The following is a 25,252-nucleotide window of genomic DNA, read 5'->3' as shown; positions in this document are numbered from 1 at the left end:
AATAATTCTTGTTATTTCTTAACCATAGCTCCCTTTCTTTTATCTACCCTATTTTTAAACCTCACCTTAATTTTATCACACTCCCTAGCTATATTTTCAGAAAAATATTTTATCCTCTCTAATAGCTCCTGAATAATCTCCACTACCCATTCCTTAAATTCCTCTCTTTTCAACATAGGTTGGAAAGAGCCAGTGTCTCATTCTTATTTCATTACCTTGTGTTTTTATTTCAGTTATTATTGGTGCATGATCTGAAATAGTTATTGGGTACATATCAAAACCTTCGATTAAATGCACATGTTCTTATGAAATGTAAATTCTGTCTAGCCTAGCCCAGTTCACTCTGAACTCATGTTACTGAACTGACATCTTCCCTGCCAAATATTTTCATAAATTTCTTCAAAAAAAATCTATCCTCCTTTGTTATACTTTCCCTTCTCAGTCCCCCAGACAGATCTCCACTGCTACAAATCATATTCCAGTCCCCACCTATAAGTAATATTCCTTGCTGAAAACTGAGTATTTCTCCCATAATGTTCTTAAGCTCCATTATAGCAGTTTTAGGTGGAATATAAATATATGCCAGTGTAATCCTCCTCCCTTGTCAGTAACCCCCTTAGCACTACAAATCTGCTATTATTATCTTTTTTTATCCTCTTATATCACTACTGGAGCTTTTCTTGCAATTAATATAAATACTCATATTTTCCTTTGTTCCAGGTATTCCTCTGAATAACTATCCTGAAAACCTTTCTTTATCAAATTCACATGTTCAGTTCTTTCTAAGTGTGTTTCCTGTAACATAACTATTTACACTGCACATTTGTAATATAGTCCACTACTCTTTCTTTGTTATTATTTCCACCTTTTATGTATAACACCTTTTTTGTGAAATGTCTAGTTCCAGCTTTTGTGTTACATGTATACACTGTTTGGCAGGTTGAACTCTTATAAGTTGTTTCTTGTTGTATCCATTTTTTGAGCCTGTGTCACATCTTACAAAATGCTGTGTTTTATTGAAAGCCCTCAAAAAACACCCCAATACCCCACTAAAACCTATTAACTTAATACTAACAGACAAAACTATCTAGTCAACTCTTGGGATCCCTTCCTTCTCTCCAATATTTTTTGTTGAAACATTAGATGAGGTTTCACAGGTACAGTCTCTGTGTAGTCTTTATTACTGGAAGAACAAGAAATAGAATATCCTTCTGTTTCACAGCTTACTTTTTCTTGGACAAACTTTTGTATTTTCTCCTTAGCATGTACATCATCAAAAAATATTTAGTCCCTCCAGGGAAGAATACCTTGAAGATAACTGGGTACAATAGTTGGAATGTCACACCTGCATCTCGACATTTCCTGAATAGTGGAATAAATGTGCTCCTCCTCTTTCTGGTGTACAATGAGTAAGCATTCTCCCAAACACTCTGCTGTCCCCCACTTTTAGTACTTTGTCCTTCTGCCAAAGTTTTTGTCAGAATCATCTCCTTCTGCTGGTAGGAGTGCATCTTTACTATTAAAGGTCTAGTTTGCTTTCTCTTAGCCAGGTTTGGAGCATGCACATGATGTGCCCTTTCAACTAACAACTCCTGCAGTGGAATACCAGTCCAATTGATTATTTGTGCTTTCATAAAATTAATACAGTCTGTTCCTTCCAGCTTTTCTGGTATAGCTGAAAATCCCAGGTTTTCCCTACGTGCTGTGTTCTCCAATTCTATTATTTTTTTAAACATCTCTTCCTGAGCAGTCTCATATTCAGCCAGCCTTTTCTGCATTTCGACCTCTGAGTATTTTCTGTTTAAAGCTTCTTCTATTTTTTCCAACCTTTTTTTGTTTGTGTTCATATACTCCATCAGTGTTTCATTTATTTTAACCAGATGTGTGTGCAGTTGTCTTGTATCTTCCTGTAGGTTACTGGAATTCATGTCTGGAGGTTGCATTGCTTTTTGCTGAACAGCTGCAGACCTTTCCCCAGTCAGTGTTTCTTCCTCACTTTTTGTAACTGATTTTTTCCAGATCCTCTGTATTGCTTTTTTTCCTGGCATCCAGGCAGTACACTTACTAGCCAGTTACTGAAATTTAGCTGTAAACACAAGTCAACTGGCCTTCTCTGCTTAGTTTCCACTTGGAGAGCTAGAATTAAGCTGTTACTCAGTGTGCAGCCATCTTGGAAGTTCTCAGTTTGACCTTTTTGGTATGTATTGTGGCAAGATTATTGAGAATTCTTTGTTATATTTCATTGAAGTGTGTGACAGCAGAGTTTAAGGGCATAGATTTTAGTATTTTCTAATTATATTCTGTTAAAGGTTTGATAAAAGTGTCTTTGTCAAAGTTTTTTGAGTAACAAACTTGGTTGTAAATGTTATACTTATCTTGAATATTGTAATGTCTGAGTGCATAAGTAGGTAGGTGGTCAGGCTATCTAGCAGGCTACTGGCTGTCCTAATTTTGTTGGATCTATTAGTAAGAATCCAGTATAAGGTTGATTGCCTACCACTGCTTTTTGGATTATAGTAACTGATGTAATTAACTGTGTAAAGCCATATAGGTTTATTGAATCAAATGAGGTGCTGCTGTTGATAAGCTGTTAGCCCATATTTAGGTCTTCTTGTCTTATTGTTTCATGTTGGACGTGGTGGGATATCCAGCACAGAGTATTTTCAGCAGTGGACCTTCTATCTCACCTACCCGGGATATCTTACCTGGATATTCGAACCCTCAAATTGACTGCATGGTTTCTCCACTTCCAGTGGCTAAACACTCCAGGTGTTCTTCCTCAGTTCCACACATCCTCACATCATCCCAGAAAGTTTCTGCCAGAAAGATTTATAAGAGCAAATGGAAAAGGTTTCCTAGTTGGGCCTTCCTTAGATAATCAGTCCCCTTTTCAGCACATACCCCAGCTGTTCTCAACTTCCTTGCTTTCATTTTCAGTAATGGAGCTAGTTACTTGGCAATTATGGTCCAACTTGCTGCCATTTCTAATTTTCAGTTAAACGAAAACTATTCTTCTTTGGCCTCTGAGATTATGTTAGGCCTTTCTTAAAGGTACCATTTTACTTTAACCTCAGATTAAGGACCCCACTCCTCCTTGGGATTTAACAGTACTTCAAGCTTTGACCCATTCTCCTTCTGAGACTTCAGCCAAGGTAGACTTAAAGTTCTTATCAAGGAAAACACTTTTCCTGGTGACCATTACGTTGGCTAGACTAGTATCAGAGCTTCAAACACTTTCTTCCCAGCCATCATACCTGATTTTTCATAAGGGCAGGGTATACTTCAGACTAACCCTTCCTTTCTAAGGAGACATCAGAGACAACTGTCAAACGTTCATCAATCTACTTGTTTTCTTTCCAAGTTTATCCGGCAAGGGAGAATATGTGCTACAACTTTTGGATGCTCATAGACGACTTAGATTCTATATTCACCGAATCAGAGATTTCAGAATATCATACCAGTTTGTTTATTTCTCTTTCCAAAACTAAATTGGGCAAACCAGTATTTAAAGTAACCTTAGCTAGATGTCTCACTAATTGCATTTATTGTGTCTAAGGATTGATATTACCAAAACCGCCTAAGGCTCATTCTACAAGCTCTACGGCCACATAAACTGCCTTTTGGTCCAGAGCTTATATAGATGACATTTGTGCAGCTACCTCACGGTCCAGTGCTCATACCTTTATAGCTGATTACAAATTGGTCATCTTATCTAGGAATAGTGCAGCATTTGGCTCCACTGTACTCTGGAATATCTTTCCTTGAGGATCACTCAGGGTTTCTCTAGCTGGGGACTCTATCCCATCAGTTGAGGAATGGATGGAAAAGACAACATCAGATGTAAACGTTATATACTTAACATAACTATGCATCTGTGTTTTCTGTTTTCTTATTTCTTCACCCTCCCACCCTCCAGCCTCCTTCTTATTTTATAAGTTCCTGTCATGTGAGCTCCTAGAAGGTCCTGAGAGGTATTTCCTGTCAGCTTTGCAGCATGAACTGCAGTCTTCTTCTTCTCCTTCCTTTTCTTTCTGCTGTAGTTGATATTCAGCTTAATTTAGAATATGCTAATGGCTGGGTATCCTTGGACATATGTTGGTTAGCTGACTAGATGTCAAACTCAATCTGAGGTAATTCAGGAAAAGAGAGGATTATGGGTAAGAGGAAGAGCTCAAGCTACAGAGCCTAAAATCTAACAAAGTTGCTCAAGTGGGATCCTAGTTTGAATGAGACCCCGTCAGTGGGGAAGAGCTCAAGCTACAGAGCCTAAATCTAACAAAGTTGTTCAAGTGGGATCCTAGTTTGAATGAGACCCCGTCAGTGGAAAAAGGAAGAAAACAGACAACACAGATGCATAGTTATGGCGATTACATAACTTTTATTTATCTTTACCTTTCACCTCAAATATATCAATGAGAACACACTGTTTCATTACACCTTCATACTGCTCAGTTGCCCAGATTTTCATGGAATGTCCAGATTTTTGCCTCAAAATTTCAATCTGTTCTTCATACAATTTTTGGTCTTCTGGCAAATCGCTAGGATGATCTGAGGAATTAAATTAGTAAATGTTGTACCTTTGAGTTTCAGACTTCATATCCTTTAGAAAAAAACATTTTATTTATTACATACTCTGTTATTCTGGCAACTTTCTAATATTACAAGAGCAATTCAAACTGTCCCTATTTTTGGCATTTGTACCCCCATTATGGCAGGTTTTCTCCATATGTCTTGGACTAAGAGGGTGAGACCTTGTAGAATTCAATTAGACACACTGTTTGTACTTGTCTTGAGTAGTTGCCTGTACCTGCAGGTTGCTTGTCTTTAGCTAAATGGAGGTGCTAATAAAAGAAAACAGGCAGTTACTTTGCAGACACAAGAAATTACTACCTTTTTAATGTTTTCATATTTTTTCTTGTTTTTTAAGTATGTTTTCTTTAAAATCCTTATCTACAGCATTAACTAAGAACATTAATCTAGACGTTCACCCCTTTAATAACAGGAAACTATTATATTTTAATTTTGTATATAATATGATTAATGGCTATCTATTGAAATGTTGAGACTTGAACTACCAAGTCCCCAAATGCCAAAAAAGACAACACAAAAAAAACAGAACAGCAAATTTCAAACATCTTTTTCCTCCTTTAAAATTGCTTTTTTTTGGGGGGGTGGCAAACCCACACCCCAAAACACACACACACATATATATATATATATATATATATATATATATACATATATATATATATATATATATATATATATATATATGCACACACCAACTTTTGAGATTGCCATACTATGGAGAAATGGGAATATTCCAAAGAACAACAATCTCAAGACTTGTATGTAAGTCAGCATTTTCAGTCATTCAGTTTTGGTACTCCAGGACTTGCCCTAACAAGTCTCTGCATTTCAGATGGTTACCATGTTCAATATATAGCAGTGGCTGAAGATCAGAATATTTCATTAATTTTAATTTGTTTCTTACCAGCCTTTCTTATCTTGTTACACTGCATAGCTTGTTTATATTTCAACTAAGGAAAAAATGCATTCTTAATTTAATATTGATATCATATACAGTAATCACTGATGAAACTTCTGTCACCTCACATTTAAAATACCCTGTGACTGCAAGCTATACAGAGCTGCTTTACAAAATAGCAAACAATTGATATTAGGAAACTTTTATACAAATATTAATAAGAAAAAAATGTTTTTCTTACAGTTACTTCTTCAATCCATTTGGTATGCTTGTTAACATTAATGACACCACATAAGGTTTATGTTTTACACTTCTCCCACTAGTTTAACATAATCAGCACACTTCCATTTTTTCATCCACTTTTTCCATCCACTTTTTCTTGCAGAACCACAGCCCACATATCTAAACTACATCTAGTGGGACTGAGTCCAAAGTACACATAATTCTTATAGTCAACTGCTGGGCTTTTTTCTGCTGCTCAAGCATTTTCCATTGAAAAGTAGAAAATGTTTCATTAAAAAAGTCTTTCTGTAGGCTTTTACTTTGTAGGAAGTTGAAAAACATGGTCCCCTTCAGCTTGATGGCTGACTTTTTTGGCTAAACTTTGTATTTCCTCCATAACCAGTTCTGCATGAAAGAATACCTTTGATTTTCTGAGAAAAAAGAATATCCAGAATAAAGCTAGATATAGCAATTTAAATCTCACACCATAGGAGGTTACTAGGCTAATTGCCCCAGGGCCCTTACAAGGCTAGCCAAATTCAGCCCGTGTTCCCAAGGGTGTTTGGTTCAAGCAGACACAAAAATCAACACCTATTGCCCTTGTCCAATAAGGACACAGGTGAAACCCCTGGGGTGAATTTCCGGTTACCCATCCAATCGTCCAAATTATGCTTAAATTGGGCCAACAAGGGGCTTTATTTAACACAGATAGGAAGCTTGTTCCAAATGTGGGGCAACCTGTGTCAGACAAATCTGTCTGTCCAGCAAGTACTGTTGATGTCACATACCATGTTAAGGTCCTTTGAGTGAGTGACCCATGTGCCATTTGACGTGTGAATGTGCAGCATTTTCATTAAAGCTGGGTCAGAGATTGCTCTATATCCAAGGCACAGTTTGCCTCTTAGCAGTCTGTAGTACACAGAGTAGAGTAACAATGATTTAAGTTTGTCTGCATAAGACAGATCTTGAAGACCCTGAATTTTCTTTGAAGGAACCTTTGTGGTTTCTCCAATTGCTGCAGGTGTTTGTAAAGGAACATACCAAAGGGAGCATTGTACTCTATTATTGACCTGATAAGGGAAGAGTACAGGAGGTTATAATGTCTTTTTTTCTGGAGGCAATGCCCTTACTTATGAGATGAGCAATATAAAATGCCCTTCTTCCCACTGTGTAGACATGGTGATCGAAGTTAAGGTGGCTGTCATCCTGTGTGCCTAGGTCTCTCACCACTGACTGTGTGCTTAGGGTATTGCTATTGATGTGGCAGTTTGCAGTTACATCACCCTTGTTGAATGGGATGATAATCCATTTTTTTGCATTAAGTTTAAGATCATAACTTTGGCACCAGTCATTAGTCTGTGTAAGACCTTCTTTCAGGATAGTGACATCGCTAGGGGTATCCGTGATCGCTCTCAGTTTGCAGTCATCAGCAAACTTTGTCAGCCACAGTCCTTTAGTTTTAGTCTGTACTTTGGAGAGGTCGATTCCAAACAGTAGGGGATTCAGAATCAATCCCTGTGGAACACCACTGGTTATGGGTCTACTGGAGAAGGTGGAGTCCCCTATTTTGACCATATGAGTTCTACCAGTTTGCAACCTACCTGACAGTATATGGGTTGATTACCAGCTGCGTGAATTTATCAATAATGCTTGAGTGGGGGATTGTGTCAAAGGCTGTGGCTAAGTATATATATGTCATATGCACAGATTTTCCCTGTCTAGGGCTTTAGTGACTGTCTCGAAGAAGTCCACCAAGTTTAATAGGCATGATCTTCTTTGAAGGAACCTTTGTGGTTTCTCCAGTTGATGCAGGTGTCTGTAAAGGAACATACCAAAGGGAGCATTGTACTCTATTATTGACCTGATAAGGGAAGAGTACAGGGGGGTTATAATGTATTTTTTTCTGGAGGCAATGCCCTTACTTATGAGATGAGCAATATAAAATGCCCTTCTTCCCACTGTGTAGACATGGTGATCGAAGTTAAGGTGGCTGTCGACCTGTGTGCCTAGGTCTTTCACCACTGACTGTGTGCTTAGGGTATTGCTATTGATGTGGCAGTTTGCAGTTACATCACCCTTGTTGAATGGGATGATAATCCATTTTTTTGCATTAAGTTTAAGATCATAACTTTGGCACCAGTCATTAGTCTGTGTAAGACCTTCTTTCAGGATAGTGACATCGCTAGGGGTATCCGTGATCGCTCTCAGTTTGCAGTCATCAGCAAACATTGTCAGCCACAGTCCTTTAGTTTTAGTCTATACTTCGGAGAGGTAGATTCCAAACAGTAGGTGATTCAGAACCAATCCCTGTGGAACACCACTGGTTATGGGTCTACTGGAGAAGGTGGAGTCCCCTATTTTGACCATATGAGTTCTACCAGTTTGCAATCTAACTGACAGTATATGGGTTGATTACCAGCTGCGTGAATTTATCAATGATGCTTGAGTGGGGGATTGTGTCCAAGGCTGTGGCTAAGTCTAGATATGTCATATGCACAGATTTTCCCTGTCTAGGGTTTTGGTGACTGTCTCAAGGAAGTCCACCAAGTTTAATAGGCATGATCTCCCCTTGACAAAGCCAAACTGGATGGGGTCAAGAGTTTGGAGATTTCCTATATCTTTCTTAATAAGGTCCACGATGATTAGTTCCATGGCCTTGCAGGTAAAGCTGGTCAGGCTAATGGGTCTATAATTCCCAGGGTCCGTGGATGCACCCCCTTTGTGCAAAGGGATGACAGTATTTATTTTCCATTCCACTGGGATGAAGCCAGTGCTTAAGTTGTGGTTGAAAAGTGTGCCCGATGGTGATGCTAATCCCTGTTATAATCCATGTAGAACAAAACCCTGGATGTTGTCTGGTCCCATAGAGGCTGTTTTGGCCTTGGAGAGTTGTTTAAGATCTGCTCCTCAGAGATACTAGGTGGGGGAAAGGTGTTAGGGATGCTTTGGGGTATATGAGGTGGGGACAGGGGAGTGAAATTTTCACTGAACCTGTCAGCCAGCAGGTTTGCTATATCCACAGGTTCTGTATATGCATACCATTAACTACACGTTCAGTGCAAATCTGGACCTTGCCTTTGAGGTTAATGGTTATCCTTAGTTAGGGAAGCTAATTTGGATTCGTAATTAGCTTTGGAGGATTTCACTTGGAGTCCTATTTGCTTGTTTAAGTTGAGGAGGGAGTGTTTCCAGTTTTGAGACTGTTCCTTCTTACCCTTAGATAGTAATTTTTTTCTCCTATTGTATTGCCTGTTAATGGCAGTTGTCCACCAGGCAGGCTTGTTTTTCCTTTAAGATCTTGCTTTGGTTCTGTCAGGTATGGCACAGTTAATACAATGTACATGTGCTCATATAAAGCATTGCTGTATAACTCAGTATAAGTATCTGTCATCAGTGGGATAAGGGGCTGTTAAGCAATTTATGCTGTCATGTAAGAGGTTATAATTGGCCTTGGAGAAGTTTTTTAGTCTAGTTGTTGCTAAGGGGGGGTCTTGTGTTATAGTTAGTTCTAGCAAGACTGATTTGTGCTCAGATCTTACCAGGGAAGGCCACACAGTGGGGGTGGTGCAGTGGTCCAGCATGTAGTTGATCATCAGATCCAGGATGTTTGAGCCCCTTGTGTGTGTGTGTGTCAACCAACTGGTCCAGGGCATTGGAGTTAACAAAGTCCTGGAACCTTTGGGCAAATGAGTTAAAACACATATAATTTACCCATTCAATGGATGGGTAATTAAAATCACCCAAAACCAGGGTGTTTGCTTGTATATTGACTGACTTAAATAGATCCAAGTAGGCTGAGTGGATGTCCTGATTCATGGAGGGGGTCCTATAGCTGGCAATAACCTGAAGAGAGATCTCACCTGGCGTCAATTCCAAGTAATTCAAGGGAATTGTGATGTTTAACCAATCCAGAGATGTATGTATCTTTAATGAATATTATTACACCACCTCCTTTAATTCTCATGCCTTCAGTTTGTGGTCTGAACGTGTGGATGGAAATGTAACCTGGTATAGCTGAGGTTCTCTTGTCAGCCTTAAACTAGGTCTCAGTGATTGCACAAATGTCAGCATCTTCCAAGGTGAGGACTGCTTCCATTGAGTGCAGTTTCTGGCTTGGACTCCTAGCATTTACCAGCATAAGTCTGAGGTTGTTTTAAGAGGGTATTTTTACGTTGGGAATTTTGTTCTTGTGGCATTGGCTAAAAAAAGCTCTATGGGGTTGGCAGGAGCCTTAGCCAGTAACCAAAATCCCAGGGGTGACAGATGAAGATCCTCTCTATGAAAGCTTTGAGGTTTGTTGACCATGTCATCCCAAGCTGACAGATAATGGATCCCTTTTGAATGATACCAGAAAGTAAGCCAATTGTTGAAGTCAATTATTTGTATTGAGGTATCATCCTAGGCAAAGGTAAAGTGCTGTTTAAGGCTAGGTACATACCTACCTGAGACACACACTCAGAGAGCTCAGTGACGCCTGTTTTCATATAGTCCAGTGAGGTACATCTCAAGTCGTTCACGCCAACATAGACTATGATGGAGCCATAACAGTGTCTGTTGTTGAAAGACTTGAGTGCATGTTTGATGTGGTGGATTCTGACACTTGACAGACAGCTGACCATGGCTTTTTCCTTATCCATCCTTGTGAGAGGGACATCTGTGTCTCACAATTGAGTTTCCTATGACTAAGATGTTTGTTTTTGTATTATGCCTTCGGGACTTAATTGATGAGACACTGGTGTGTGATATTATGTGTACAGTGTTATGCAGAGGATGTATTATGTGAATTGTGCTTGTTTTTGGGTGTGGGAGGTCTCTGATATTTAGATAAACTTCTAGTAAGGACCTCTGCATATGTAGGTTTATGTGTGGTTGGTTTGGTAGGTGCAGGAGGTGAGGTCTGCATGCTGACAACCTACTTAGTATCAGATGAACTGACTGAGTGAGAGAGCCTGGATTCTAGGTTCTTGATATAGATGCATCGCTCACATAATGAATTTGTGTGGACTAGAAGAAGTGGGTTGTTAGTGTACATCAGGCAATTGCTACTTTGCATCAGGAAGCCCATGTTGACCAGGCTGGCTGGAGATACTGTGGGAAATTGCCTGTCCATAATACTAGGTAAGTTGATGTGGTCAGAAAACGGGGAGAGACAGGAAGGACCAGGTAAAGTAGAGGACAGGAGAAGTGGGCAAAAAATACAAAGGGCTAGTGGGATCTCTGTTTGTACCTCAGGAGCTTCGTTGAATGTACAACTGTCACTGTTTGCGAGAACTCACTGGAGCACCAGTAGTGTACTAAGGGAAAATATGCAGGCATAAGTGTTTCCATCTGTAACTGCCAACGGTGCCCACTGCTGCTCGGCAGTGTACAATGTGAAACAAGCACAAACCCAAGCAAACACGGTGCCTTTGAAGCAAACGAGAGCAAACTGATTTAAACAAATTAACCAATAAAAAAGGTCAAAACTGAACCCTGTTCTGGTAACCTTCAATCAGATGAGTTCTAACTGCACGCTCCTGCAACAAGGGTGCAGGGGAACCCTCGACAACAAAAGATGGTTTGATGCTCAAATTATAGAAACAGAACTAGATTCAGCAGGTCTGAATCTAGTCTATGCTACAGCAAACAAAGTCCAACAATTTCAGAAAAGAAAAAAAGTTCAAATAAGCAGTGATATGGTAAAATGTAATACAATACACAGTGACAAATTCTACTTAAGTTTTGCAGAGATTAGCAGATGCATTCGCTTGAGCAGATAAATACAGCAGAGTATTAGCTGGTCGCCAGACTCTTTGGAGCTTTGCTAAAATAAATGTAAACCTGCCAAACATGGTGCTTTTATAACAAACAAGACCAAACAGATTTAAACAAATTAACCAATAAGAAAGCTCAAATCTGAGTCCTGTTCCAGCAACTTTCAATCAGATGAGTTCTAACTGCACAGTCCTGCCACTAGGATGCAGGGGAGCCCTCTTCAACAAAAGATTGCATTGTTTAGTGCTCATGTTATACAAACAGAACTAGATTCAGCGGGTCTGAATCTAGTCTATGCTACAGCAGACAAAGTGCAATAATTACAAAAAAAAAGTTCAAATAAACAGTGATATTGTAAAAATGCAGTTCAAAAGTGCAATTTACAGTGAAAAATTCTACTTAAGATTTGCAGAGATAAGCAGATGGCTTGGATTGATCAAATAAATACAGCAGAGTAGTAGCTGGTCACCAAATTTCTGTGGAGTTTTGCTAAAACAAGCACAAACCCACGCAAACGCACTGCTTATGTAGCAAACAGGAGCAAACTGATTTAAACAAATTAACCAGTAAAAAGCTCAAAACTGAGCCCTGTTCCAGCAACCTTCAATCAGACAAGTTCTAACTGCACACACCTGCCGCTTGATGCAGGGGAACCCTCTTCAACAAAAGATGGCTTGGTTTAGTGTTCCAAGTTATACAAACAGAACTAGATTCAGCAGGTCTGAATCTAGTCTTTGCTGCAGCAAACAAAGTGCAACAATTTCAGAAAAAAACAGTTCAAATAAGCAGGCACAATAAGCAACCAGCGACTCCCAGCTCAGAAGGTCAGAGCTCTCCTCCCACAAGAGTGTAGACCACAAACCTTCGTAATGTAAAATAAATTACCTGAAGTCCAAGCATTTAAACCAGAACTAAGACACTTTTAGAATAACAGACGCACTAAGCCTTCAACCAGCAATTCCCAGCTTAGAAGGATGTACACGACCTTTCCTGCCACAAGAATGTAGACTGCAAACCTTCTTAATGTAAAACAACTGACCTGAATCCCAAGTGCTTAAACAAAACTAAGATGTTTAGAATAACAGTTACAATTTAATCAGGCTACTGATAAGCTGTAATAAATGCAGGAGAATAAATGCAATTGAACACTTTGAAGAATAAGCAGCACATGGAAAATAAAGTAATAAAGTAGGAAGAAATACAAATACTGAAAAAAACAGCTGAATAAAGTCATCAGTCATACCTCTCAGCTGCCCTGATTTAAGCATATCACTGTGATTTTGGCCGATTTAGCCTTGTTCCTCCCAGATTTATGATGTTTTTCATAAGGTCAGACCAGCTAATGGGTACATACTTTACTAAATACATAAATGAAGCCTATATTGAAATTCACTACAACTAATTATATATGGTCTAGTATAGAAATAGCTTCTATTGGGAAAATAAGAAAGTGCTTCTCCTTTCTGACCCACTGCTATGATTTAAAAAGCCAATACTATGATTTATAATGCTAGGAGTCAATTAGAGAATATGTAACTGTCTCTGTGACACATATCAGAGAATATATCAGAGAATACATAGCTGTCTTTGTGACACATAGGGATGGACTGTCTCTGTGACACATAGGGATGGGCATAACTGTCTCTGTCACTCATAGGGATGGACTGTCTCTGTGACACATAGGGATGGGCATAACTGTCTCTTTCACACATAGACATGGACTATCTCTGTGACACACAAGGCTGGATGTAAGTGTCTCTGTGACACATAAGGATAGATGTAACTGTCTCTGTGACACATAGGGATGGACTCCCTCTGTGACACATAGTGACAGACGTAACTGTCTGTGTGACACATAGGGATGGACTGTTTCTATGACACAGAGGGATGGATGTAATTGTCTGTGACACATAGGGATGGACTGTCTTTGTGACACATAGGGATAGACATAACTGTTTCTGTGACACATAGGGATGGACTGTTTCTGTGACATATAGGGATGGATGTAACTGTCTGTGTGACACATAGGGATGGAGTCCTGTCAACCCCAACAACCTGGGTTCATTCAGCAAGTGAGAGTGTTAGAGGGGCCTGTCAGGGAGATTGGAGTGAGTGACTGATGTCAGGTCATCTAACATAGAGCTGCCATTTTTTGTCTGCTCCATTGACTTAAAAAATAAACAAACATTCTAAACATAGCTATTGATGGCATATTTGTTTATTGTTTGTGTGTGGGGGGGTTCACATGGCCCACATTAATTGCTCTTTAAGGAAGTATAAACACATACACAGTTGTCTTCAAATCATAAAATATTTAGTAATATGTAGTAAGTAGTACAACTATACTGATGCGATGTATCACAGGTATACCTGTCTGCAGTACATCACTCAGCCATCCCCAGATTCTCACATCAGTGAGGGAAAAAATGGAAGAGAAATTGATCTCTGTCATACTAAGATATTTGTAAAAAAAGGGAAAACATTTTGTTTAATAGGTTCATAGGTTAATACTAGGCTATCTGCCCTAGGGCATTTATAAGCCTAGCCAGAGTATGTTTGGCTTTCGCCACTTTTTTAGATTAGTTGACTGTGCCTCTGTATAGTAGGTCACAGAAGGTAGCCCTTTTAAGGTTTGTTTACTGTAACTCTGTCAAGCAGCGACACAGAAGAGATCCCAGGGGTAAACTTACAATCTCCCATCCATTCATCAATATTTCTCTTGAAGAAGGTCAGTGAGGGGCTCTGCCTGACATGGATTGGGATTTTGTTCCAGAGTGAGGGGAGCCTCTGTGATATGAATCTGTTCCTCCAGCATGTCCTATTTATTTCTGTGCTCAGGTTCAGGTCCCTGGAGCGTATAGCTCTAAGGGATTTAGATTTCCTGAGGTGAAGCATGTCCATTAATTCTGGGTTGGACATGGCTTTATACGTCAGCCACAGATCGCCTCTGAGTAGGTGGTATGCAACTGAGTAGAGCTGGAGTTTCTTTAGCCGTACTGCATAGGGCATCTGTTTGAGCCCCTTGATCCTCTTGGTGAGATACGTTTGGGGTCTTTCCAGTTGCTGAAGGTGTCGGGTAAGGTACATCCCAAATGGGGGATTGTACTCAATTATGGGCCTGATAAGTGATGAGTAGAGGGGCACAATGACCTCTCTTGATCTAGATGTGAACCCTTTCATGATAAGGTGGGCTATATAGAAGGTCTTTCTAACCACTTTGGCAATGTGATTGTCAAAGGAGAGATTGCTATCTACTTGGGTCCCCAAGTCCCTAATTACTTCTTCCATACTTAATGGATTACCACCTATGTGGTAATTTGTGGGCACTTTGTTTTTCCCAAAGGGGATGACTATGCACTTTTTGGCATTTAGCTTTAGGCCATGGCTCTGGCACCAGTTATCCATCTCTGTGAGACCCTTTTGGAGGATGCTTGTGTCAGTCGGAGAGTCGATTATAGCACCCAGTTTGCAGTCATCTGCGAACTTGGTCAGCCATAGTCCACCTGTGTTAGCCTGTACCTCGGAGAAATATATACCGAACAAGAGAGGTCCCAGGACTGAGCCTTGTGGGACACCACTTGTAACTGGTTTAGAGTCTGACATGGCACCTGCTATTCTGACCATGTGGGTTCTATCCCTGAGCCAGTTTGCAACCCATCTTGTGACATAGGGGTTGATATTTAAGTTGGTGAGCTTATTTATGATGCCCGAGTGGGGTATTGTCTCAAAGGCCTTTGCGAGGTCCAGGTAGGCTGTGTGGACTACCTTCCCTTCATCTATGGCTTTGGTAACTGTTTCAAAGAAGTCGACCAGGTTCAAGAGGCAAGATCTGCCCTTAACGAAGCCGAATTGGGTAGGATCCAGTATCTGGAGGTTCCCAATGTCTGTATTTATGATTTCCATGATGATACGTTCCATAGCTTTGCAGACCAGGCTAGTCAGGCTTATAGGGCGATAGTTTCCAGGGTCGGTTGTGGCACCACCTTTGTGGAGTGGGACCACTGTTGCTGTACGCCATTCCTTGGGAACATATCCTGTAGTAAGGCTGAGATTGAACAGTGACTTTATATGAGGGTTTAGTTCTTGGAGCTCGTGTAAGACGCAGCCCGGGACACCGTCTGGTCCCACTGATGCTGTGTTTTTAGCTTTGGAGAGGGCATCTCTCAGCTGTGCATCTGTGATCTCAGGAAGGCTACACTCTGTTGGGATAGATATTTGCTCTTTTGGTGGGGAAGGGGGGGGGGTTTGCACTGAACCTTTCTGCCAGGATGTTGGCAATGTCTGTGGGTTCAGTGAATTTTTTGTCATTTTGCACTAACACAGAGCATATCTGGGAGCTGCCTCCCAGGTTTCTGATATAACTAAAGAAGGCCTTGTGATTATCTTTAGTGTCTTGTGCAATTTTTCTTTCAAAGCTGGCCTTAAAAAATTTTATGAGGGATCGTAGTTTCTTGCTAGTACTGATTAGTGACGACTTCCCTTTTTAGGATTTTGCTCTGTCATGTAGTAGCTTTCTCCTTCTGTTGTATAGCTTATTTATGGCTGGGGTCTACCAGACAGGTCTCCTGCCTTTGGAGGAGTGAGTCTTGGTTTTATTTGGGATAGCATGCTCCATGCATTCCTGTAGGTGTCCATAGAATGCTTTTGTAAAGGATTCTGCATTTTGGGCCGTATTGTCCACTGGCCCGGGAGCTTTGAAGGATTCCACCTCAGTTTTGAGAAGTGTGAAGTTTGCTTTTGAGAAGTTCTACATCGTGGTTTCCTTGGCTAAGGATGGGGATGGAATATGGATGTCCAGTGAGATTTGTTTATGGTCTGATCTTACCAATGAGGGGTATACCTCTGGTGTGGAACATAGAGACCCCATGTTGTTGCTGACCAGATCCAGTATGTTTTCCCCTCTTGTGGGACTGGTGACCAGTTGTTCCATAGTGTTTGAGTCTAGGAATCGTTGGGCGAGGGTGTTTGGGCTTGAGTAGTTTTCCCAATCGATGTTTGGTTAGTTGAAGTCACCCAATATAATAGTGTTTGGAGAGACCTTCATATTCTCCAGTGTTCTCAGGAAAGCCTAGTGAGGTTCCTGTGTTTGGGAGGGTGGTCTGTAGCAGGCTACAAACTGAAAGGCAGTTTTGCCCACTGTTAGTTGCACATGGATGTTCTCCGGAGCTTCGGGCAGTGCTACTAGCCTGGAGGTGTGGGTATCTTTGATAAATATGGATACTCCCCCTCCTTTTGTGGTTCGGTCCGAGTTTTGGGGGCCGGAAAGCATGGTATGAAGTATAGCCTGGTAGTGCTGCGGTGCTCTCGGGAGCCTTGAACCAGGTTTCTGTCACTGCACAGATATCAATATTCTCCATACTGAGGAGAGTCTCAAGTGCATGCATCTTGAGGTTTAGACTTCTGGTGTTGAGCAGCATTACCCTTAGTTTTTTTTTCTTTGTGTTGTCTATGGGGGTGGGTTTGTCTTTTGAGTCTTGCCTAAAAAAGGCACTATGGGGGAGGCAAGAGCCTTAGCCAGTATTCGAAAACCCAGGGGTGACAGGTGCAAGCCGTCCCTAGCGAAGCAACGTGGCTTGTCGAGCATGTCATCCCAGGCTGACAGACCCTGGACCCCCTTTGAATGACACCAATACTTTAGCCAATTGTTAAAATTGATAATTTTGTCTTTATACTGTGGCATCATTCTTGGTGAGGGTAAGATGCTACTCATGGTCAGGGTCATACCGGCCTGGGCTACATGATCAAAGAGCTCCTGTACGTCTTTTTTCATGTAGTCCATGGCAATATACCATGTTAATATGTGGGACATGCAGCTTTGCCCAGAGCTGGCTTATTTGGTCACTAAGTCTTCACAACTATGACCATATCTCCCAAGTTGTGATTAAAGTCTGCATTACTTACACCCAGATGTGAGATATTGCTTATGTAATACCTGCCAAGGGTGAGAGGCATGATTTGAATTTACAACCATGTGGTGTGGGCATTTGATCCCAAGGACTTCAGTCTCAGGAATAAACCTGCCAGGTTTGAAATGAATCCTCCCATCATGCTCACCCATACAGTTGTGTTTGCTATACATACAACTTGCTGTGGACATATAAATAAAATTCTTCTGGTGTTTTAATTTATATAAGAAAGATGCTTAAACATGAGAACAGTGAAATATGGTATTGTTTCAGAATTAATTTTGTTGCATCATATGCTGTAAAATTATTTTAATACATAATCTAACATTATTACCACATAACTACAGAGAGGTACAATAACCAAAGCAATGTTTGACTGAGTACCTCTTTATTTCCTAAAAGCTGAAGATAAGGATGTGAAGAAAGAAGAGAAAGAGGCCAATGAGACTCAGGAGAATGGAGAAAAAGAAGAGAAAGATGAAGAAGATGAAGCAGGAAGAAAGGAGGATAAAAACAACAAATTCAAATTCATGTTTAATATTGCAGATGGTGGTTTTACAGGTAAGATGGCTTAATTATGTATACCTACTTTGCCATGGCTAATTTTAAGAATGCAGCCGTATTCCAAAGGTTGCATTCTAAAGATGTGTTTGTCTCATATATAAAGGTAATTAAGAGGTGAAATACTTTTTGTTTTCACCATGTGATATAACTTCAGAAAGAAAAAAATAATACTTTGATTGGTGTCCACCTGAATGAAATGGGAACAAACCCTGTGGTTCAGTGATGGTCATTTCAGTGGAATAATTTCCATACTGCAAGATACACGCAAATAATACAGGATAGACATGGAGGATGAATTACAATATTGCTGTTGGTTCCTGTTCCATTTCATTTTCTGTCAGGCGGTACAGTGTGGTATACAAGGCAAGGAACTGCTTAAACACTTTATCAAGGAGGCCTGAGTTTAACTACTGCAAACTCCAGACGCATACAGTACAACTGGGCAAGGTCATGTAACCAGACCAAAACTCATAGGTTGTCCTCTTAGAACAGGCTAATATTCATAGTGTGTCTTGCCAACTAACAAATAGTAGAATAAAAAAATAATAATATTTTGTACAATCAATCTTCATTGTATACAAAATGTATTTGATAATGTTTTTAAGGTCATGCCCATATTTTATAGTGTTGGTAAAGGAACATCTACTTTTTCTCTACTGGCATTTGGATGGGAAGAAAAGGATCTTTTACAGATACAGAGCCACATTTACTTTTAATTTTATTTTAGCACTTTGATGTCCATGAAGCATCAAATGATGACTAAACTCCTGTTTGTGAAGCAGACATAGGTGCACAAAGAAGTTAAGAGATTTGCTCAGAGTAACACACTATTCATCACAGTCCCATAACCTAATCGTTGAGCTATACTGTTTCCATTGCATATAGAAGGTGATTACTGAGAACGGGAACGCTGCAGTATCAAATTCGTAGTTTAGTGCTCTAGCAATTTTCTGCGCATTATAGAGTTTCTAAATCCTGACCTAATGTTAATGACATAGATTGTATATAGCAAGCACACATACTTTCAGAAATAATGTCCATGTATTGGGATGAGTGCCATGAAGGTAGAAGTAGAGTGTTTATAACACAAGTGTACCAGCAAAGCTGAAAAGTTCACGAACCAAAGTCCCAACAGCCTGCTCCGAGAGCAATGAAGGTAGTCCTTTTATATTTAAAATTCAGTAATGTACATATCAGATATTTTACTTGTTCTCCTTTTAATGGAGATTTGGGCAAGATTCAATGTGCTCCCTCTGGCTCACAACAAATGTACTAATAAATTACTAATAAATGAAAATGTTTTTCCAAAAGCATAACTGCCTCCACCCCTACTAACTTGGATAATCACAAATTTTGTAAATTATTTTAGGGCTGTGGTTTTCTTGTCCTCATTTGCTAAGCCATACTTAATAAGGCAGACCACATGCTTAATAAGCACATGGACATGTAGGGACAGAGATGAGGAATGAGACGAAAACAATTATCCTTGTTCTTCCATGTGTTTTTAATTCCGGCATTTTTAATTTCAGCAACATCTTTAAGAATTCACTGCAGCAACATCATTAGGTTGATTAGGGGAGCTGATGTATTCTTTGCAAACAATTGGTCAAATGCGAGTCTCCACATGGGAAAACAGCATAGGTATACTCCTCTATGGGAAAACAACATAGGCCTACTCTTCTCCATGTGGAAAGACAACATAGGCCTACTCCTGTTCACATGAAAACAGCATGGGCCTACTCCTCTCCACATGGGAAAACAGCATAGGCCTACTCCTCTCCACATGGAAAGATAGCGTAGACCTACTGCTCCACATGGGAAAACAGCATAGGCCTACTCCTCCACATGGGAAAATAGCATAGGCCTACTACTTTCTACATGGGAAGACAACATAGGCCTATTCCTCTCCACATGGGAAGACAGCATAGGCTTAATCCTCCACATGGTAAAACAGCATAGGCCTACTCCTTTCCACATGAGAAAATGGCATATGCCTACTCCTCTCCACATGGGAAAACAGCATAGGCCTTCTCCATTGTATACAAAGATTTTCCTCACTCTGTCTTACAGCCGAAAGCTCCACTCACCTTTTCTCAGAATACAGTAAAGATAACACTGACATTTTAAATATTTTCAGTTTAGCATCTACACATTGTAAATAAAAAAAAATTACAATACCATATCGCAGCTGTGAAATGTCATCTTGATGTGTAGCTCTCTAATACCCTCCATACCTTATATTGTTCAATACAAATTGAGAAAGAGAAGGCATGATGGAAAATTCAAAATGTTTGAGGCTGTAGATTCATTAGGAACCAAGAAATGTGATGAAACAATAGATTAAGATATCATTAAAATGTCAAGACATATAGGGCATCTGAATATTTTTCAGGGATAGTTAGTGCAACAGTGAATCATTGCTTTTGCTGAGGAGTTTTTTTCATACACATCTTCAAACGCTGTTATTCCTGGAAAGACTGATTCTGGTCTTGTATCCAAGAAGGTACTAGCAAAATTGGAGCAGTGCTCCCATAAAAACAACACTGGCTGTCTCTAGTTTTTCTGGCCATTCACCAACCATGGATCACTTAGCTGTGTTTTTGAAGAAAACATTTTGCTTGACTTGCATTGTTTCATACACTTTTCATAGATTCATAGAATGTTACAAGGCTAATGACACAGGGGGCTTTTCTAAGCCTAGCCAAGTTTTCCCGAAATTATGTCCTGTATCTAAATAGGACATTGAGGATCAGGCGTTTATAATCTACCTCTGTCCATAATGAACATGGGTGCCAGGCCTGGTGTAAATGTCCTATTTCCCATCTACTGGTCTAAGTTGCTGTTAAACTGGGTATTAGATGAACTCAGCTTCACACGAATGGGAAGCCTGTTCCATAGAAGGAGCAGTCTCTGGGACACATCTGTCTGTTCAGCATATTCTGTTTAAGTCACAGACAAAATTCAGGTCCTTAGACTTTGTATTTATGGTACTGTTTAATTTACAAATATGCAGGAGATTCATAAGTGTGGGGTTTGTGGATGCCATGTAAGCCAGGCATAGATCAACCGTCAGCAATCTATAGGAGACTGAGTAGAGGGAAGGGCTTTAAGATGCTCTGTGTAAGGTAATTTTTTTACTCCTTGTATTCTCTTGGTAAGTAACCTCTGAGGTCTCTTCAGTTGCTGCATATGCCTGGTCAAGTATATACCAACACGAGCATTGTACTCTATGATTTTTCTAATAAGGGCACAGTACTGTGGTATAATGACCCCTTTGGACATAGATGCAATTCCCTTACTTATAAATAAAAGGATTTCCTCACCACTATGGCCACACGGTGGTCGAAGGTAAGGCTACTAGTTACATACATACCCAGTTCCCTAACCAGAGGGTTGACTCCTAGGGGCATATTATCAACATGGTAATTAGCTAAGATAGTTGAATTCCCAAAGGGTATATGACCATAATGACTCTTTCCATGGTCTTGCATATGAGACTGGTCAGACTTATGGGCCTATAGTTAACCAAATCGGTGGTTAGACCTCCTTTGTGCAGGGAAATGACCGTAGCCATCTTCCATTCCTTCGCCACAAAACCTGACTGTAGGCGCCAGTTGAAAAGTGGTTCAAGTGGACTGGAGAGGTAATGTTTCATGCTATTTAGTAAGCATCCTGAGACTGTGATTCCACAACTGTGGCTTGTCTTTTGAATTTGTCTTATTTTTAATGTGAGTGGACACAGCTTGCTCTATACAACCATGAATATGGCTGTACAGGAATTTTGTAATAGCTCAGCATATGATGTTGTGTTTATTGGGTTCGATGGTGCTTGGAATTTAGCCAAGGTGTCACTTAGTAGAGAGAGGTTAGCTTTGGACTAGCTCCTAAAGGTTTTTGGTTTTGCTGGGTCCCCAGATCTAATTTTTATTTCGAGCAATACTGCCTTATGGTCAGATCTGATGAGCGAGGACATTACATTGAGTTAGGAACATTGCTCCCCCATGTTTGTAAGTACAAGGTCAAGGATATTTGTACCCCTGGTAGGAGCATGGACTTTTTTGATTCCTGTGAATGTTTCTCATTCTAAAAGTACCTTTTTTTCCATTTTTAGGTTGTCTGTCCACCTGCTGAAAGGGTATGCCTGACTCTTTTAAATCCAAAAACAAATGTACATAAACATATAGAGAACTCCAAAATATTACTATACATAGAGCTTGTTTGTTCAGACCCAAAATATATTGTGTGTAGCAGTTTGTGTCGTATTAAGACTACATGGCTTAAGAAAGTTAAAACTTTGCATTTGACCTTAGAGGGGGAAAAAAAGAACAAAATGTTACGAAAATCAGGCTTACATGCATAATGAAGAGTCTTTGTAATTTGTGAATGAAGAAAGAGAAAAAAAAACATGAAAAACCACAGAGAAAGTGTCTGTTTCAAATGCCGAAAATCCTCCTGTACTACTGTGGGCAATAAGGCTTCTTAATTGACAGCTGCTTGAGCAGAGTCTTCAAAACTGATCATAAACCATGAAAGTAAGATACCTGTATGTTTTTGTTATGACTGAGAGTTAGAGACACTACCACTGGTCCCACGTATGTAGGTCCTTTGCCAGAAAAAGCTAAAGTAATAATCTAGGTTTATGAGGACTCCTGTGAAAGCCCACATTACTATTGGTGGAAGCCATATCAAATACCCAGGCTTGCTGTAGAACAGAAGAGGTTTCTGGTACACCACAGATGCAGGTCACTTTCACATCCCTAACATCTCCCTCTAAAACCCCTTTTTTATATTTATTTGCTTGTTTGATTATTTAAAGTATTAAGATTGTTGAAGCTAAGCATTGTACAGATTAAAACAACAATAACAATGAATGTTAAGATTTTCAGTAAATACTCAGGGAGGACTACTGCTGAGAGGTACAGAAACCACCTGAGCTCAGTCTGAACCTGCACCCATCCAATATCCTGACTGTAGAATGTCTGTGGGGAAGCATGCATTTTTGCAATTGCAAATGTCAGCCCACTTCAAAAGATATTGTACACAGACCTTCACACAAACCCTTGAAAGTTTAAGTGGGCATGAGAAAAAGGAAGATACCCCTTTGATTCATGAGTAGTTAATAGGCTTGTAATCCAAGGGAGCATTAAGGAACCTAGCCCAAATTCTCAGTTGCCCCTCACTTTCTGGTTAAGTGACTTGTTGAAGTGACTTGTCCTCGGAGAGTACAATGCTCGTGTTGGTATATACCTGACCAGGCATATGCAGCAACTGAAGACACCTCAGAGGTTACTTACACTCACACAGTAGGCAAATGGAGGCTGAGAGAGTCAAACCCTGCACCACAGGAACTACAGCTCACAGCCTTACCCGTCTGTGACAACTGCCAGACTAAGCCATGTAATTTCTTGACATATCAGTAAGAAAAACATGTATACATCTCAAATGAATCTTCCCAGAACCAGATTCAGACTACAGGGATACTTCCTCATAATCCCCTTTTCTTTTCCACTCTGATCAAATGATGACATCACTTTTTCTGAAGCAGAATAACATGGGGCAGTATTCTGAGTGGCCATCAGATCCCTTATCTTCAAAGAAATGGTACTTATAGGATGAGGCTGTAACAGACAAAATGTTTCTTGTTAGCATTATTTAATTCATTCATTGTATTTGTTTATTTTTAGTTAGTTTTTTGCCTTTGATTACTAGGGTGCCATGGTGGTGCAGCGGTTAGCGTTGCCGCCTCACAGCAAGAGGTTCTGCAGTTTGATCCTCAGCTGGGGTGCCTTCTGTGTGGAGTCTGCATGTCCTCCCTGTGGTTGCGTGGGTTTCCTCCGGATGCTCTGGTTTCCTCCCACATCCCAAAGACATGCTGTAGGTGGATTGGACACTCTCTAAATTGGTCCTAAGCGTGCTTGCGTGTGTGTGCCTTGTGTGGAGGGTTGTGCGCCAGGCTGGCAACTCGACACTGTAAAAAACTCCACTGCCAATCATGAGCAGACAAGGTGATCTGCTGTGGTGACCCCTAACCGGGAAAAAGATGAAAGAAGAAGATTTGCCTTTGAATACTGGTCTTAATGGGCAAAGCTGCTTTTCAGTGGAGCCCTGGGGGGGGAGTTCCACATTATGCACATTTTCAGAGGCAGTTACCATAGCTAACAATAAAAAAGTACTATCTAACATTGAAGTACATATAATTTAACAGGTGGTCTCTATGTTAAGTACACTATATAGCATTTACGGCATGCTAAGGTCATGCACATTACTAAATCATTTGGCATTATTTTACGTTTTATGTATATAGTCACAATGAAATTTTAGTGCACAAACAGCAAATGAGGCATATGCATATTTTATCTAGTTATTCACATAAGACCTATAAGCAGACAATAAAGTATGACTTTTTTATGATATTTATTTGATTTGGCTGCATATGCAGAAGACTTAGTAATGATGTTGCCACAATGGCAGGACTGTTTTCTGGATAGGTATGATTTTTGGGGCTTAGTAATGGGGTTGTTACAATTGCAGTACCATTTTTTTGATAGGTATGTTTTCAATGAGGTTATACATTATAGATGAGAGTTAAGGATGTAATGCAGACTGTCAGTAGCCTGGCACATGGGCATTTGCTTTTAAAAGAACTGATGTCATGGAGAAAGTATCAGGTTAGCTGACATGGCCTACCTAAAGCAAATACACTGGTATTGTTTGAGAAGACATTCCATCCAGCTTAAAACTCTCAAACCCCTTCACCCTTGAAAATATCATGTCCTGGCTAAACACTACCTTTACACAAAATTATTAATTTATTTAACATTCCTTTACTTGGAAAATCTGACTAGGACAGAGCCCGTTTTCAGTGGAGGCCAGGGGAGAAACTCTCCAGACGCATGTCTTTGGAATGTGGAAGGAAACTGAAGCACCTGGAGGAAACCCATGCAAAAACAGGGAGGATATGCGACAGAAGTCACCCCAGCCAAGAATCGAACCAGAAAACCTCTGCTGTGACCCAACAACGCTAACTGCTGTACACTGCACCACACTAATAAAACAAATTAGTACTGAAAAGGGAAACAGATAATGATTACTTTGAGTGCTTTCATTTTGTTGCACATTTAATATGCATGCAGATAATGATGATAGACAAAGAACGAAAGTCAGGGACAGCTGTTTTCCTTATATACATAGAAAGTTGCTTGAGTAACAGGCTTTGTATTAGCATGCATTTTCTGAAGGCCAATTCTGAAACTCATAGGTTTATCAATATTTAGTAACTACAATCTTCATTAATTTTCTGGAAAAGACAAACTGTACA

At 40.0% G+C, this 25,252-nt stretch overlaps 1 protein-coding gene across 3 annotated transcripts in view; it reads left to right on the top strand.

The window, feature by feature from the left end:
• Positions 1-25,252, top strand: part of CHD5 (chromodomain helicase DNA binding protein 5) — a 2,140,358-nt gene that overhangs the window by 1,761,285 nt on the left and 353,821 nt on the right. For all 3 annotated transcript variants that reach the window (XM_044063016.1, XM_044063014.1, XM_044063013.1), the window contains exon 32: positions 17,773-17,931. In XM_044063016.1, coding sequence (XP_043918951.1) covers positions 17,773-17,931 — 159 coding nt within the window. The remainder of the gene's footprint in view (positions 1-17,772; positions 17,932-25,252) is intronic.

Source organism: Protopterus annectens, chromosome 2.part1, assembly GCF_019279795.1.
Source record: "Protopterus annectens isolate FY-2018-M chromosome 2.part1, PAN1.0, whole genome shotgun sequence".
NCBI classification, from domain to species: Eukaryota; Metazoa; Chordata; order Ceratodontiformes; family Protopteridae; genus Protopterus; species Protopterus annectens.
The sequence above is the reverse complement of the archived record's forward strand: the minus strand, read 5'-3'. Positions and strand labels throughout refer to the sequence as shown.